This window comes from Sorex fumeus, unplaced genomic scaffold, assembly GCF_029834395.1.
Source record: "Sorex fumeus unplaced genomic scaffold, SorFum_2.1 ptg000038l, whole genome shotgun sequence".
Taxonomy (NCBI): domain Eukaryota; kingdom Metazoa; phylum Chordata; class Mammalia; order Eulipotyphla; family Soricidae; genus Sorex; species Sorex fumeus.
In genome coordinates, this window is record NW_026606095.1 from 5,142,365 (window position 1) to 5,157,230 (window position 14,866).

General features: G+C 45.4%; 1 protein-coding gene across 1 annotated transcript in view; it reads left to right on the forward strand.

Moving 5' to 3' along the window:
- The window catches only part of GNA14 (G protein subunit alpha 14), a 238,974-nt gene that overhangs the window by 221,675 nt on the left and 2,433 nt on the right, over window positions 1-14,866 (forward strand). Inside the window, exons 4-5 of the mRNA XM_056118802.1 lie at window positions 1,526-1,654; window positions 10,178-10,307. Coding sequence (XP_055974777.1) covers window positions 1,526-1,654; window positions 10,178-10,307 — 259 coding nt within the window. The remainder of the gene's footprint in view (window positions 1-1,525; window positions 1,655-10,177; window positions 10,308-14,866) is intronic.

The window sequence follows — 14,866 nt, forward strand, 5'->3', positions numbered from 1 at the left end:
TCAGCCTTGGCCTCGGGGTGCACGGAGGCACCAACCTCCCCTTTGGCCAAAGTCCCAGTCCGTTGTGTGGCTTAAACCCGCTTTTTTAGAAAGGCTTTAGTTTAGTTTAGTTTTTCAAGTATCTTCTTTTACCAGAGGAAAAATAGAGATATTGTTAAGCTTTAGGGACTTCAATACAGAGCCCAAAATAATTCAAGACAAATTCTGGGTTATTTTAAGAGGTGTCTGCTTTTGCAGTGTAACAAGAAAAGTTTTTTTGTTGTGTTTTTGGAAGAACTCTCCATTGGCTTGTAGGATTTTTATGTTCTCTTAGATACAAATTCATTGCGGGTGATAGATATCCACTAGAGCGATAAGTACAGCAGGTAGATTGCTTGCTTGCCTTGGAGGTGGCTGACCCGGATCCGATCCCTGGCACCCCAATGTGGTCTCTTGAGCACTGCGAGGAGTGATTCTTGGGCACAGAGGCAAGATGTGGCCTAAATCTCCCACGACCACCCCCCCAAATGAAGGAAAGAAATTCATTAATAAAAGCATCAGCAACTGGCATCAATGTTCTTTTTTTATCCATTCCACTGTACTTATTTTTATTTATTTATTTATTTATTTATTATTAGTGAGACGCCATTTGTAAGTTGTAGACTTACAAATTTTGTGCTTGGGTTTCAATTATACAATGATCAAATACCCATCCCTCCACCAGTGCCCATTTTCCACCACCACAGGTCCCAGTATCCACCCCCCAATCCCCCTGGCCCACCCTGCCTCTGTGGCAGAGTATTCCCTTTTGTTCTCTCTCTCCTATTGGGTGTTGTGGTCTGCAAAAGAGGCATTGAGTGGCAATCATGTTTGGTCTATAGTCTACTTTCAGCATGCTTCTCCCATCCTGGGAGGATCCTCCCAACACCCTTTATTTGGTGCTCCCTTCTCTATCTGAGCTGCCTTTTCTCCTAGCATGTGTGGCTGGCCTCCAATCCATGGAGCAAAATTCCTGGTTACTAATCTCGGCCATTCTTGGGTGTTAGTAGCGGTTAGAAAAGATGAAGTCATGAAATTTACATACAAGTGGTACTACATGGAAAGTATCATGTTAGGCGAAATGAGTCAGAAAGAGAGGGATAAACATAGAAAGATTGCATTCATCTAAGGAACATAAAGTAACATCAATGTTCTTTTATGCTCTTGGGTGGGGAAAGCACGGAGTGGAAGGGAGAAACAGCTGAGAAGTCAGAGAGACCCACATCCAGTTCCTTCCTCCTGCTGTCTTCCTCGCCAGCCCTCTTGCTGATGAGTGAGAGTAGAATCAGGAAAAGAAATGGGATGACGGGGGTTTTCCTGAGAGCTTGCAAACCTTCTTTTGCAGAAACATCACTCTTCAGGGGGCCTGGAGCTGGGTTTGCTCTGGAGGTCACTCATGGGGTGTGTGGAATGGGTGGGGCTCCTGAGCACGGTCCCTGGGGTGTCTGTTCATTCCCACCTTCTCTGGAACAAATCCTGCTGCTTTTTTTGTTCCCTAATGTCGCAGCTATCTCTCTGACATTGACCGGATCGCCAAGCCTTCCTTCGTGCCAACTCAGCAAGATGTGCTTCGTGTCCGTGTGCCCACCACTGGCATCATTGAGTATCCCTTTGACCTGGAGAACATCATCTTCCGGTGAGAGCCTCTCCCTGCCCAGGGCCCGGTAGCACCTACCTGTGCAGCATGGATGTCTTCAGATGATGTCAGGCTGACCCTCTCCCAGAGGACCAGAGTGTGGCCCTTGTGGGGTCCACATGCCAAGCACTGGGGCAGATTTCCTGTCCTGAAAGGGTGGCAGACTCTTCTGTTTGTGCTCCATAGCAAAGATGACTCGGTGGTGCTTTCTGCAATCAGTTTTCCTTTTTTCTTAAGTCGTCACACCCGATGATACTTGGGGGTCACTCCCAGCCATGTTCAGGGGACCAGGCAGTTTTGGAACCTGAGATTCCCATGTGCAAAACCATGCTGTAGCCCTTTGAGTCTTCTCTTAGCCCTAAGATTTATTTTTTTTTTTAATTTTCGGCTACATATGGCAGTGCTCAGGACTTATTCCTGGCTTTTCACTCAGAGATCACTTCTGGCAGTGCTTGGAGGATCATGTGGAATGCCAGCTCAAACCTGGGCTGCCCACATGCAAGGCAAGCACCCTATCTGTTTTACTATCACTCCATCCCCTGAACTAGTTTTATTTTTTCAAACTACCATGGACTTATGTCTGTGATATATTTTAATTTTGTTCATTTTATTTTTTATTTACATTATTTTAGGTGCCATGGTTTACAAAACTGTTATTAATAGGATTTATATTCATGGAACATTCCAGCACCACACCCTCTACCAAAGTATCCACTTCCCTCCACCATTGTCTCAGTGTCCCCTCTTCCCAATCCCTCATCGGCGTGAACTTATTGATGATCAGTTCTCAGTCTCTGTTGTTGACAATTTGTAATTCCCCTGTTATGTTTCTTTGTATCCCACATATGACAGAACCCATTCTGTGTGGGTCCCTCTGACTCATTTCACTCAGCATGGTGCTCTCCAGATCCATTCATGTACCAGCAAATTCATGATTCCATCTTTTCTTAAAGCACTCAGTAGCTTCCAGTGTGTAAATGTAATGCAGTTTCTTTATTCACTCATCTGTGCTTGGGTTGTTCTCAGATTTTGGCTATTGTGCATAGGGCTGCAAGGAAGTACAGAGATCCTTTCTGTATACTTTTTGGGCCCTTGGAGTAGATTCCTAAAAGTGGAATTGTTGGATCATATAGGAGCTCAACTCTTAGCTTTTTTGAGAAGTATTCATGTTGTTTCCAAAAATATTGAACCAGTTAACATTGTCACCAGCAGTAAATTTTTCCCCACACCCCTGCCAGCACTGATTGTTTTTGTTCTTTGTGATGTGTGCCAGTCTCACTGATGTGAGATGATACCTCATTCTTGTTTTGATTTGCACTTTCCTAATGATAAGTGATGCAGAGCATTTTTCATATACCTGTTGGCTATCTGTGTGTTTTCTTTGAGGAAGCGTATTTTCATCTCTCTCCACATCCCATTTTTTAAAATTTTTATTAGTGAGACACCATGAGGTACAGTTGTAGACTTACAAATTTTTGTGCTTGGGTTTCAATTATACAATGATCAAATACCCATCCCTCATCCAGTGCCCATTTCCCACCACCGCGGATCCCATTATCCCTCCACCCCCCAACCCTTCCATCCCATTTTTGATGTTTTTTTTCTTGTAAAGTTCTATTAGTTCTTTATATATCTTGAATGTCACCCCTTTATTAGATGAGTGTGGAAAAAATTCTCTTCAAGTCTATGGAGTGTATTTTTATTCTGATCATCATTTCCTTTGTAGTGCAGAAGCTTCTTAATTTTCTATAGTCCCATATCACTTGATCACTTGACATCCCGTTACTAATCAATTTGCTCAAGCGGGCACCAGTAATGTCCCCATTCGTCCCTGTTATGTGCTAGTGTAGCCCAATGGTGTCTGCTTGCTCCAGAAACATAAAGAACCTCAAACTGTTCATTCAGGGTCTTGATGAAGAAGTCTGACTATCTTGTAGGTGGGCGGCCATGTGATCTTTTGACATCTGGTGGAATCCAGTCAGTAACGGCTCTAGTCCAGTGGTCGTCAACCTATCTAATTGTCAACGCTTTGGCAAACAAGACAGCGTAGCGTCACTGATTCCTGATTGTTGACGGAGGTCGGAACTCCGGATTCCTTCTCTTACTTGAGTGAAGCGTGATACTCCATGCATAGCTCTTTCAATTCCTCTTTGGGAGACCGGAATAGCATTCTCATCCTGTTTTCATAGGGTCCAGGTCTTTGAGGCATGTGTTAATGCAGTAAGAACAGTGGAGTCAAAGAGATGTGCCTGGAACTGGAGGTTCTTGTCCTCTTAGCTATTTCTTTGATGCTCTTGAAGGTGTTCCATGCCACTCTCTTCCTCCTGTGAAACTCAGGTGCCAGGTTGTTCGTCATGTTGAGTTCTCGACCTAGGTACACATAACTTCTGCATTCAGAGATGTTCGTCCCGTTGAGAGTGAATAGAACGTCAGGAAGGAGTCTGTTTCTCATGAACAGTGTCTTCATGAGATTCAGTTGTAGTCCGACCTTCCACACTCACGGTCGAAGCTGGCCAGCATTTGTGCCTCTTGGCTAATGTTTGGGGTTATTAGCCACTGCCATGCTCCAGGCTGCTTTCTGAACCTCTCAGGCCAAGCCTCATGCATGAGTAAAGCCCCACAGAACCAGGTAAAGAGGAACCTTGGACTCCAGACTCACTGGGACCCAGAAACAAAGATCCTCTGCCTGCTTCCACCAATCTCCAGCTACCCGGGGATCACACCACATCATAAGACACTTAATATCCATTTTTCATTATTACTGCACCATATTTGATGGGGTTCAAATACGGTTTGAACCATGGGAACACCTGCAAGGGCGATTAGAGGCCACCCCAAAAGCCTCTATCTGTCTCGGAGAGCCCGGCAAGCTACTTAAAGTATCCTGCCCTCACAGCAGAGCCTGGCAAGCTATCTGTGGCGTATTCTATATGCCAAAAACAGTAAATACAATGGGCCTCATTTCCCTGACCCTGAAAGAGCCCCCAGTACAGCAGTGTTAAGAAGGATGAGCAAGGAAAGGCTGATAAAATCTTAGGGCCGAACTAGGCTGCCAAAATGAAGAAGGACTAAAATGACTGTCTGTACTTTCAATGCACGTATGCTGGCATCGGAAGCATACATTGAGGACCTGATGGTGCAAGCATGGAAGATCAAGTATGACATCATTGGTCTGACTGAGATGAGAAGGCATTAATCACATCGCACCATTTTTGACACTGAAGAACTGTTCCTCGGAACATGCGACAAAAGAGACATCGGTGGTGTCGGTGTCAGTGTCCTTGTCAACACAAACTTAGCCATGAGCATTGATTCATTCGAATGCCTTACAACCCGAATTGGACGATTAAACTTGAATAGATTGTGCTTGCTACCGGCAGTTTCTAACCTTGTTGTCTATGCACTAACATCCAATTATGATGAAGAAGAAATTGAGAAGTTCTACATGGAGCTGGAGAAGTTCTATAAAGAAGACCACACTTTCTACAAGATCATTGTCAGTGATTTTAATGCCAAGTTAGGACCAAGAAGATCAGCCAAAGAACTCCACATCGGGACCCATCCCTAGAATGGAACGAACAGGATGAGAGACTGTCTGAGTTCATCATGTTGACCAAGACCATCCATGATAACCCACAGCTCCAGAAGCCCGAATCTAAATGTTGGACATGGGAGTCTCCCGGTGGACAGTTCCACAACGAAATTGACCACATCATATTCAATCAACAGTTTTGCCTGACCGACGTCGATGTTGTCCCAAAATTCCAAACAGGATTGGACCACTGTCTCCTTCCTGCAAAATTCTACTTCATGGATCTGGGAGAAAGGTCTGCAAAGTTTAAGAAGAGAACTCCCAGAACGACCATCAACTGGGAGTTCTTTGGCACTATTGCTGCAACATGGAAAGATGCCGTTGTTGACAACATTGATGAAGAATACGATCCACTGCTTCAGTACCTCCATGATTGTGCAAGGAACATTGAGGAAGAGAAATCCACAAAAATACGCCTGTCTTCAAAAACTCTTGAGCTCATTTAACAACGTGGCTGGGCGTGAGCCCCAGGCAACCACAAGCTAACATCCGAGTTCGCAAAGCAGTGCAGAGAAGCGATAAAGGAAGACCTCAAAGAGAAAAGAGCAGCAGTACTGGCAGATGCAGCAGAAGCCAGGAAAAGCATTCACAACGCCCACCTGTCCTTTGCCAACTACAAGACCAAGACAACTGCCCTCCAATGTCCTGATGGATCTATCACATCTTCCAGAAGGGCAATGGAAAAGATTATCCATGACTTCTACTTGAATCTCTTCGATAGTCATGTCCACCTGCCCACATACCAAATTCCACAGGATGGATATGTCGTTCCCAATGTTCTCCCTTCTGAAATCTGACATGCATTTCATCAGTAAAGAAGCAAATAGCACCCGGCCCAGACAAGGTCAGAACCGAACACCTGAAGAATCTGCTGTCAGTACTCATCAATACACTGGCTCGACTCTTCACACATTACCCGTCTGAATGCAAAGTTCTGTCCCAATGGAAAACCAGCAGGACCGTTCTACTGTACAAGAAGAGAGACATCCACGACATTGGCAACTATCGTCCAATCTTCCTGTTGTCTGTAGTCTACAAACTGTTCACTCGAGTCATCCTGAATAGGATTGGCAGAACACTAGATGAAGGACAACCATGCGAGCAAGCCGCATTCCAAAAAGCATTCAGCATGATCGACCATATCCACATGGTAACTAAGCTCATTGAGGTTTCTCGGGAGTTCAAGATGCTGCTCTGTCTAATGTTCATTGATTTAAATAAGACCTTTGATTCTGTTAAGACCAAAGTGGTCATCAAAGCCCTAGCCAAACAGGGCATTCAAACTCAATACATCAGGATCCTCCATGACCTGTATTACGGATTCACTATCAGGATCTCACCATTCTACAAAGGAAGTGATCATCGAAATCAAGAGAGGGGTTCGGCAGGGTGATACCATTTCACCGAAACTCTTCAGTGCCACCCTTGAGAACGTCATGAGATGACTGGAATGGAAAGGAATGGGTGTGAAGACAGACAGTCGGCAACTATACCACCTCCGCTTCACTGATGACATCATTCTAATAACACCAAAGCATATTCCATATACTTATTTTTATTTCATTTTGGTTGACCAATGGTATTGAATCACAGACGATATCTTTAGCTGTAGTATCCTAAAATATCCGATAGTTTGCTCATCTAATTTGTGGAGTCAGGTCCGCTGTTAAGCCATACAGATGTAGGCTTTCGTGGCCCATAAATTGAACAGTCTAGTGTTTTCTCCCTGAATTTAAATAATTTAAATTCTTTTCCCAAGATTTGTTCCTAAAAAAGGAAAACTAAGAATATAAAAAGCTTATTAAAATTTGCATAAAATAAACTTTTTAAAATACAACAAATGTTCAATATTTTTCAATTAAAATGATATTGTGTCATTGGCTTGTAGCTCTTTTGGAGCCCAATTTTGCCCTCTCTGTGGAGATACCTCAGGACCTAAATTCTAGTGTCCTCAGACTGGTCTCCTCAGATTGGCCTTCTCTGTTTTCCTCAACCCTATTACCTCCTCTCTGGTGTCCATTCTCTTTTCCAGAGTCTAAGAGTCTAAAGTTTATTTTTGATGTGTTTTGCTAGTTCGTTTGGGTTATTTATATTCTACACTTGAGAAAAACCATTGTCTTAAGTTTTCTGTCTTACTTTGCTTGCATAACATCTCAAATTCCATTCGTGTTGTGCAAAAGACAGGATTTCATCTTCTTTGAGCACTGAGAAGTGTTTTGATGGGTCCCTAGTCCAATCTTCTGTCAAGGAGCATGTAGGTTGGCTTGGTTAGTGTGGGTCTCGTGGCTAGGGTCAGGGTTGTGTATATCTTTCTGCCATTTGAGTTTTTATATTCGTATAATAGCCTGGAGTTATAGCACAGCAGGTAGGACGTTTGCCTTGCATGTGGCTGACCCGGGTTTGATTCTTCTGTCCCTCTCGGAGAGCCCGGCAAGCTACTGAGAGTATCCTGCCTGCATGGCAGAGTCTGGAAATCTCTCCATGGCGTATTCAATATGCCCAAAACAGTAACAACAAATCTCACAATGGAAACAGTACTGGTGCCCGCTCGAGCAAATCAATGAACAACGGGAGGACAGTGTACAGTGCTATAAAAGCCTAGGAATGCTATTGCTGGATCATATGGCACTCTATTTTTAGGTTTCTTTTTTTAAAAAAGGAATTTCCATATACTTTTCCATTGTGACTATGCCAATTCACCTTCCTGCCAACATCCTGGGGACCTACTGGCGTCTTTACCAACACGCTGTTTTCAGTTTTTCTGTCATCTCTTTTTCTCGCTATTGTGAGCTGACAGCTCATTGAGTGTTTCTTTGCTTGGTGATGATGAGTATTTTTTAATCTGTCAGCCCCCTGAATATCTTCTTTGAGAAGTATGTGTTCATATCTCCTACCTATTTTGATTATTTTCCTTTGTGCTTGGGGTGTATGAGTATTTAATAGAATTCAACTATTAAACCCTGCCTGCTATGTGATTGCAAGTAAAAATACGTCCTACCGGTTACTTGGTCATTTTTTGGTTTTAGTGGTGGTTTATTTCACTGTGCAAAAAGCCTTTTGGTTGGATATAGTTTCTTGTGGGTTTATTTTTCCTTTTGTTTTCTTTACTTTGGGCCATGTTCCCAAAGGTTTCCATGTTGCCAGTGTTTTCATCTATGTATTGTACATACCAAGTCCTTAATCTATTTGAGTGTGTTATTGCGTAGGACATGAAGGCCTGATTTTGGCTTTATTTGCAGGGGACAAGAAGGGATCCCCAGGGGTGCTTATTGCCCTGCGAACTGGCAGTACTCGGGGCTTACTCCTGGCTCTGTGCTCAGGGATTACTCCTGGAAGAGTTCAAGGACCATATGGGGTGCTGAGGATTGAACTTGGGTCTGTTGGGTCTGCCGCATTCAAGGGAAGTGCTCTACCCACTCTATTATTTCTCTGGCCCAGGACCTTTTTCCTTTTTTTTGCCTTTTGGGTAACACCCAGCGATGCTCAGAAGTTATTCCTGTCTCTGCACTCAGGAACCGCTCCTGGCAGTACTTGGGGGACCATATGGGACACGGGGATCGAACCTGGGTCGGCTGTGTGCAAGGCAAACGCCCTACCCACTGTGCTATTGCTCTGGCCCCCCAGGACCTTTTTTTTAAAAAGGATGTTTTAAGAAAATATTTACTGCTTTTAGTTGTGGCAAAAAGAAAAAGAATAGCATGATATTTTAGCATAGCTTTGCAAATTCCAAAGCCCCTCATGTCCAGAATATATTTGTATACATTTATATCTTGTTCCTCGTAATAAAGGTCTTAGACACTCTTCTAGTTAAGACATCACAATTCTAGCCTGTGAGACGGAAGTCCACCTCTATCCGCTCCCATTTTCTTGGTGGTTTGGGGGAATCGCTATGTTGCAGGGGGAGCCCTCTGCATTGTGTATCTTTGGAATCCTGTACCTGTGTGCTGGCGAATTGATCAAAATATTTCAGAAAACACTTTCTCAGCTTCCAAAGTCTCTCTCTATTTTCACAGATGTTTTTTCTGCAGCCCACTTGGTGTTCTGGGAAAAACTTTGGGGTTTGAGACGTTTAGAATTAGAGCATTCACTGAAAGCTTTAGATGCCTGGTTTCTCTGCTAGGAGCCCCTGGGTCCAGCATTTGACTCTTATCTGGGCCACAGGCACTCTTCCATTGGCTTTGCAGAAGCCCTCCCCTCCCCTGACTCCTTTTCATCCTCGGCCTGATCCCTGAAATTTCCCAACTCGCCCTCCTTGGCATATGATTCCCTGAAATCTTACTCAGAGACATATCTGAAGGGTCTGGATGTTCCTGTCAGACAGGAGGCATGCGGGTCCTCCTGGGGAAGGAGATGGTGATCTCTGGGCAATGAAAGAAAGAAAGAGTTTGTTTGTTTGTTTGCTTGCTTGTTTATTTTTGCTTGTGTGGACACACTTTTCGATGCTCAGAGGTTACTCTTGGCTCCGCACTCAGGAATCATTCCTGGCGGTGCTCGGGGGACTTGTGGGAGGCTGGGGTTGGAACCGGGGTCGGCTGTATGCAAGGCACACCCCCTCCTCACTGTGCTGTCCCTCCAGCCCCAGTGCGTGAGAGAGCTGAGACTCCTCTGGAGCAATGATGAAGGAGCAGACGAGCGCCTAGAGGTGGCTGTGTGGGCTGGGGTGGCTCCCCTTTCCTCCTGATATGACACCATCACAGGGGTGTCCCCACCTGTGTTCCCTGCAGGTGCCACCTGAGTGGCCTGGCTCACACAGTGTCTTTTCTGCTGGAGGAGTGGGTGCTCCCTTGGTGCTCCACCTGGAGCTCCAGCACTTTCCTGGCAGGACACCTTTATGCTCCTGAGAGGGAGCACAGCCTCTTGCTCCCCTGTTCCCTGGGTCCAAGGCACCGTATCTTTGGTCCCAGCCCTCACATGCAGTTTCTGTTGGACAGGATGGTGGATGTGGGCGGCCAGAGATCTGAACGACGGAAATGGATCCACTGCTTTGAGAGTGTCACCTCCATTATTTTCCTGGTTGCTCTGAGTGAATACGACCAGGTCCTGGCAGAGTGTGACAATGAGGTATGTGGGTGCTGGCTGGGCTTACTGGGCTATAGGAGACAGAGAGTTTTTTTTTCTTAGTCACACCTCGTGGTGCTCAGGGTTTACTCCTGGCTCTGCACTCAGGAATCACTCTAGGTGGTGCTGGGGAAACCATATGGAATGTTAGGGTCAAATTCTGATGCGTGGAAAGCTAGTGCCCTACCCACTGTGCAATAGCTTTGTTCTTAAAGACAGATTTCTGCACTTATTTGGGAAGTCAGGCCTTTCTGGCATCTTGCCTCTCACTGTAGTTTGCAGGCAGGCAGGGCAAGAGCTGCCTGGTAGAAAGGGGTATCTGCTAGAATGTGTGCCTAGCAAACCAGTCCAGACCAAATAAACCAGATCCCATATTACCCAATTCACCCGTTTGCGTGAGATACCAGGGAATTCAAACTTAAAAAGCCACGTCTGAGCCTCCCTGGTCAGCAGCTCTGGTTCTCAAAAGTGAATGCACCCTTGGACTTCGTGTGGACATGACAGAGAATGTGGCTCTGCCCAACCCCAGATGTTCTCATTTAGTTTGTACTGGCTGGGGCTGAGCTGAGATATGTTCATGGAAGGTGTTACTGAAGCTAGAACTGTCTGGCAAAACATTTTCTCAGGCTTAGTTGTATACTGGAGTCTCCCAAGCATTTTTTTTAAACACTGTATTTGGACCTCAGAGAAGATTTTTTTTATCTCCCAAGTTTGAGTTGGGGGTATATTCCCCAAACCCACCATCACATTTCCATGCACAGCTCCAGGAAGCCGGCTTTTAAAAGTTATTTTTATATATTCCAACATCAGTGCACATTTCCATCCACCAATGTCCATAGTTTCTCTCCTACACCACCCCCCAAATCCCACCTCATCCCTCAACCTGCCTTTATGACAGATACTTTGCTTCTCTCTCTCTCTTGCTCTCTCTCTCTCTCTCTTGCTCTCTCTCTCTCTCTCTCTCTCTCTCTCTCCTCTTAAGGCATTGTGGTTTGCAATACTGTTACTGAAAAGGTATCATGCACATCACTTTACCTCCTTTTAGTACTCATTTTTTGTCCAGGGTGATCATTTCCCCCTATCACTGTCACAGTGGTTCCTTCTCTGTCCTGGCTGCATCCTCCTCCCTTTTTGTAACAAGCTTCCTACCATAGACCCTTCCTACTTCCTGGCCCTTGTTTTTACTATCTTTGGGTATTATTCACATACTCTGGTTTTGTTTTATATCCTGAAAATGACTGCAATCATTTTATGTCTGTCCCTCTCCCTCTGATTCATTTCACTCAGCATAATACTCTCCAAGTCCATTCGTGTATAAACAAATTTCGTAATTTCATTTTTCCTAATTTATACAATGGAGCCAGGCTATCTCTAATCTGCTTATTTGAGAACAAGCTTCCCAACTGTCTCAGCCCAGTAATTCTTACATTACAGTCCCCACAGGGCTTCCTGGAACCGGGTCCAGATGTCAGGACCCATCTTGGGACTGCATCGAGGAAGTGGGTAGGCGTTTGCTGAGGGAAACTGGGACTCACTCACCCCAGACGGGAGCTCAGTGTCCTCTAAAGGGTTGAGTCCATGCTACAGGGCCACGTTCCATTATCTGGACTAGACTGGAGGTGAAAAGTGGAGAGAACCACGTCAGTCACCTTTAGCTAAGGTTGGGGGGAGGGGGTATTTTCTGCAGGAAAATATAAATGTCTTCCTAGTATTTTTCCCCTGATCTCTCATTAGACCTCCTGCTTTATTAAATAAATATATTTCAGGACCCAGAGAAATAGTGTAATGGGTCATGAATTTGCCTTGCCCATGGCCTACGTGGGTTTGGTCCCTAGTATTACATATGGCCCTCTTGAGCACAGAGCCAAGAGTAAGGCCTGGGCATAGCTGGGAATGGTCCAAACTGCCCCACCAACATCTGAAAACAATTTTTTACTTTTGTTTTCTGACATGAAAGTAAATCAGCTAAGAAATCTATTCAGGGTTTGGAGTGATAGAACAGCAGAGAGGACACTTGTCTTGTAAGGTGCTGATGGCATCGGTCCACAGCATCTCATTGGCTTCCCAGCCCACCAGGAGTGATCCCTGAACACAGAGCCAAAACTAAGTCTTGAGCACCACTTGGTATGGTCCCTAAACAAAGCAAAACCAACAGCCATAACTCTATCCACAATTAGGCTGGCTATGACCCAGTGGTATCTTATACCTCTTGGGAGTTGACTTTTCTCTGACATGCACAATCACATTAGCAGAGGCTAAGTTCATTCATTAGTGTCATTGTGAAAAGAATAGATATTTGACTGTCAGTCAGCTCTTCCAAATTTAGAATTTTTCTTAAGCAAGCAAAGGAGGGCAAGAGAGATAGTACAGTGGGTAGGGAAATTGCCTTGCATGCAGCTGACCCAGGCTCCATCCCATGAACTGTATTTGGTCCTCCAAGTCCCTCTAAGAGTGATAGAGCACAGTCAGGAGTAAGCCCTGAACACCACTGGAGTGTGGCCAAAAACCAAAAGTAAAAGCTGAAAAGTAAACATTTAAGAATAAAAGAAGCAAACGTGTCTAGAGACCAGAAAACAAGGAGATGTGGTAGAGCACCCAAAGACAGTAGAGACAAGGGCCAGGAATATTGCTCCATGGTTGGAAGCCTGCCTTATGAGCTGAGGGAGAAGGTAGCTGGGATAGTGAAGGGTTCACTAAATCAATGATGGTTGGAGGGTTTGCTTGGGTTGGGAGACGTGTGCTGAAAGTAGACAAAGGACCAAACATGATGGCCTCTCAGTATCTGTATTGCAAACTATAATTCCCAAAAGGAGAGAAAGATGAAAATTGTCTGCCATAGAGGCAGGGGGTGGGGTTGGATGGGGGTGGCGGGAGGGATACTGAGGACATTGGTGGTGGAAAAGGTACACTGGTGGAGGAAGGGTGTTTGGTTTTATGTCTGAAACTCAATAATGAAAGCTTTGTACCTGTATCTCATGAAGATTCAGTAAAAAAAATATTTTTAAAGTATTTTTTAAAAAAAGAAGTGGTAGAGCTCATGCCCAGCACTCATGATACCCTGGTCTGGGTTCCAGGCACCTCATGCCCTCCCCGGCACTAGCCTGTGTGTTTTGGCTACCACCTATCGTGCCCACCCATGAGCACCAAGGCTATCCAACCATCAGCAGGACCCTTCACTCTGGGTTGATTCCTGGGATCACTTCCTTGTGGGATGAGGTAGAGGTCCTTTTGGGTCAGCACCTCAGCGCAGTGTGCAGGGACACCAGACACCGTCCCCCTCTTATGGCCACACAGTGCGCGGGTTCAGGGGTGCCTTTACCCTGGCTGGAAGTCATGTGCGGCCCCCTCATGTGTGAGGTTCTGGAAGGCTTGTTCTCACCAATAGTACTCATTGGAGATCACTACTCACATGATCGTGATAAGTTTTGTTGTTGATTTGGGGCCACACCTGCTGGTGCTAAGGGCTTTCTCCTGGCTCAATGCTCAGGGATCACACCTGGTGGGCTCATAGGGGTGCTGGGATCAAACCTGGGTCTGCTACATGCAAGGCAAGCACCTTACCTGCTGTACTGTCTCTCTGGCTCCCAAATTAAGTTTGTTTTGTTGTTATTGCTCTTCTTTTGGGCCACACCTGGGGATGCTCAGGGGTTACTCTTCGCTCTGTACTCAGGAGTTACTCCTGGTGGTGCTGGGGGGACCAAGGGCCCTACTCACTCTTCTATCTCTCAAGCCCCTCCATCATAAGTTTTTTTTAATTGAATCACTGTGAGATAGAGTTACAAAGCTTTCATGTTTGAGTTTCAGTCATACAATGATCGAACACCTATCCCTCCACCAATGCACATTTTCCATCACCAATGTCCCCAGTATCCCTTCTCCCCCATACACATCCTGACCCTCCCCTGCCTCTATGGCAGACAATTTCCTTCATACTGTCTCTCTACTTTGGGGCATTATGGTCTGTAATATAGATACTGAGAGGCTATCACGCTTAGTCCTTTATCTACTTTCAGCACACATCTCCCAACCCAAGCAATCCCTCCATCATTGACCTAGTGGTCCTTTCTCTATTCTAGCTGCCTTCTCCCCCCGTTCATGAAGCAGGCTTCCAACCATGGAGCAATATCCCTGGCCCTTGTCTCTACTGTCCTTGGGTGTCAGTCTCATATTATGCTATTTTATATTCCACAAATGAGTGCAGTCATTCTATGTCTGTCTGTCTGTCTGTCTGTCTGTCTGTCTGTCTGTCTGTCTGTCTCTCTCTCTCTCTCTCTCTCTTTGCTTTTTGGGTCACACCCAGCGATGCTCAGGGGTTATTCCTGGCTCTGCACTCAGGAATTCCTCCTGGTGGTGGTTGGGGGACCATATGGGATGCCGGGGATCGAACCCAGGTCAGCCGCGTGCAAAGCAAACTCCCTACCCCCTGTGCTATTGCTCCCACCCCATGTCCCTCTTTTTCTGACTCATTTCACTTAGCTCCATTATAAGTCTTAATGAAGCAGAAGAATTAAGTGGGAGCATTCCCGAGCCCCAAGCCCCATGTTTCTGACGTGGGCCAGGAG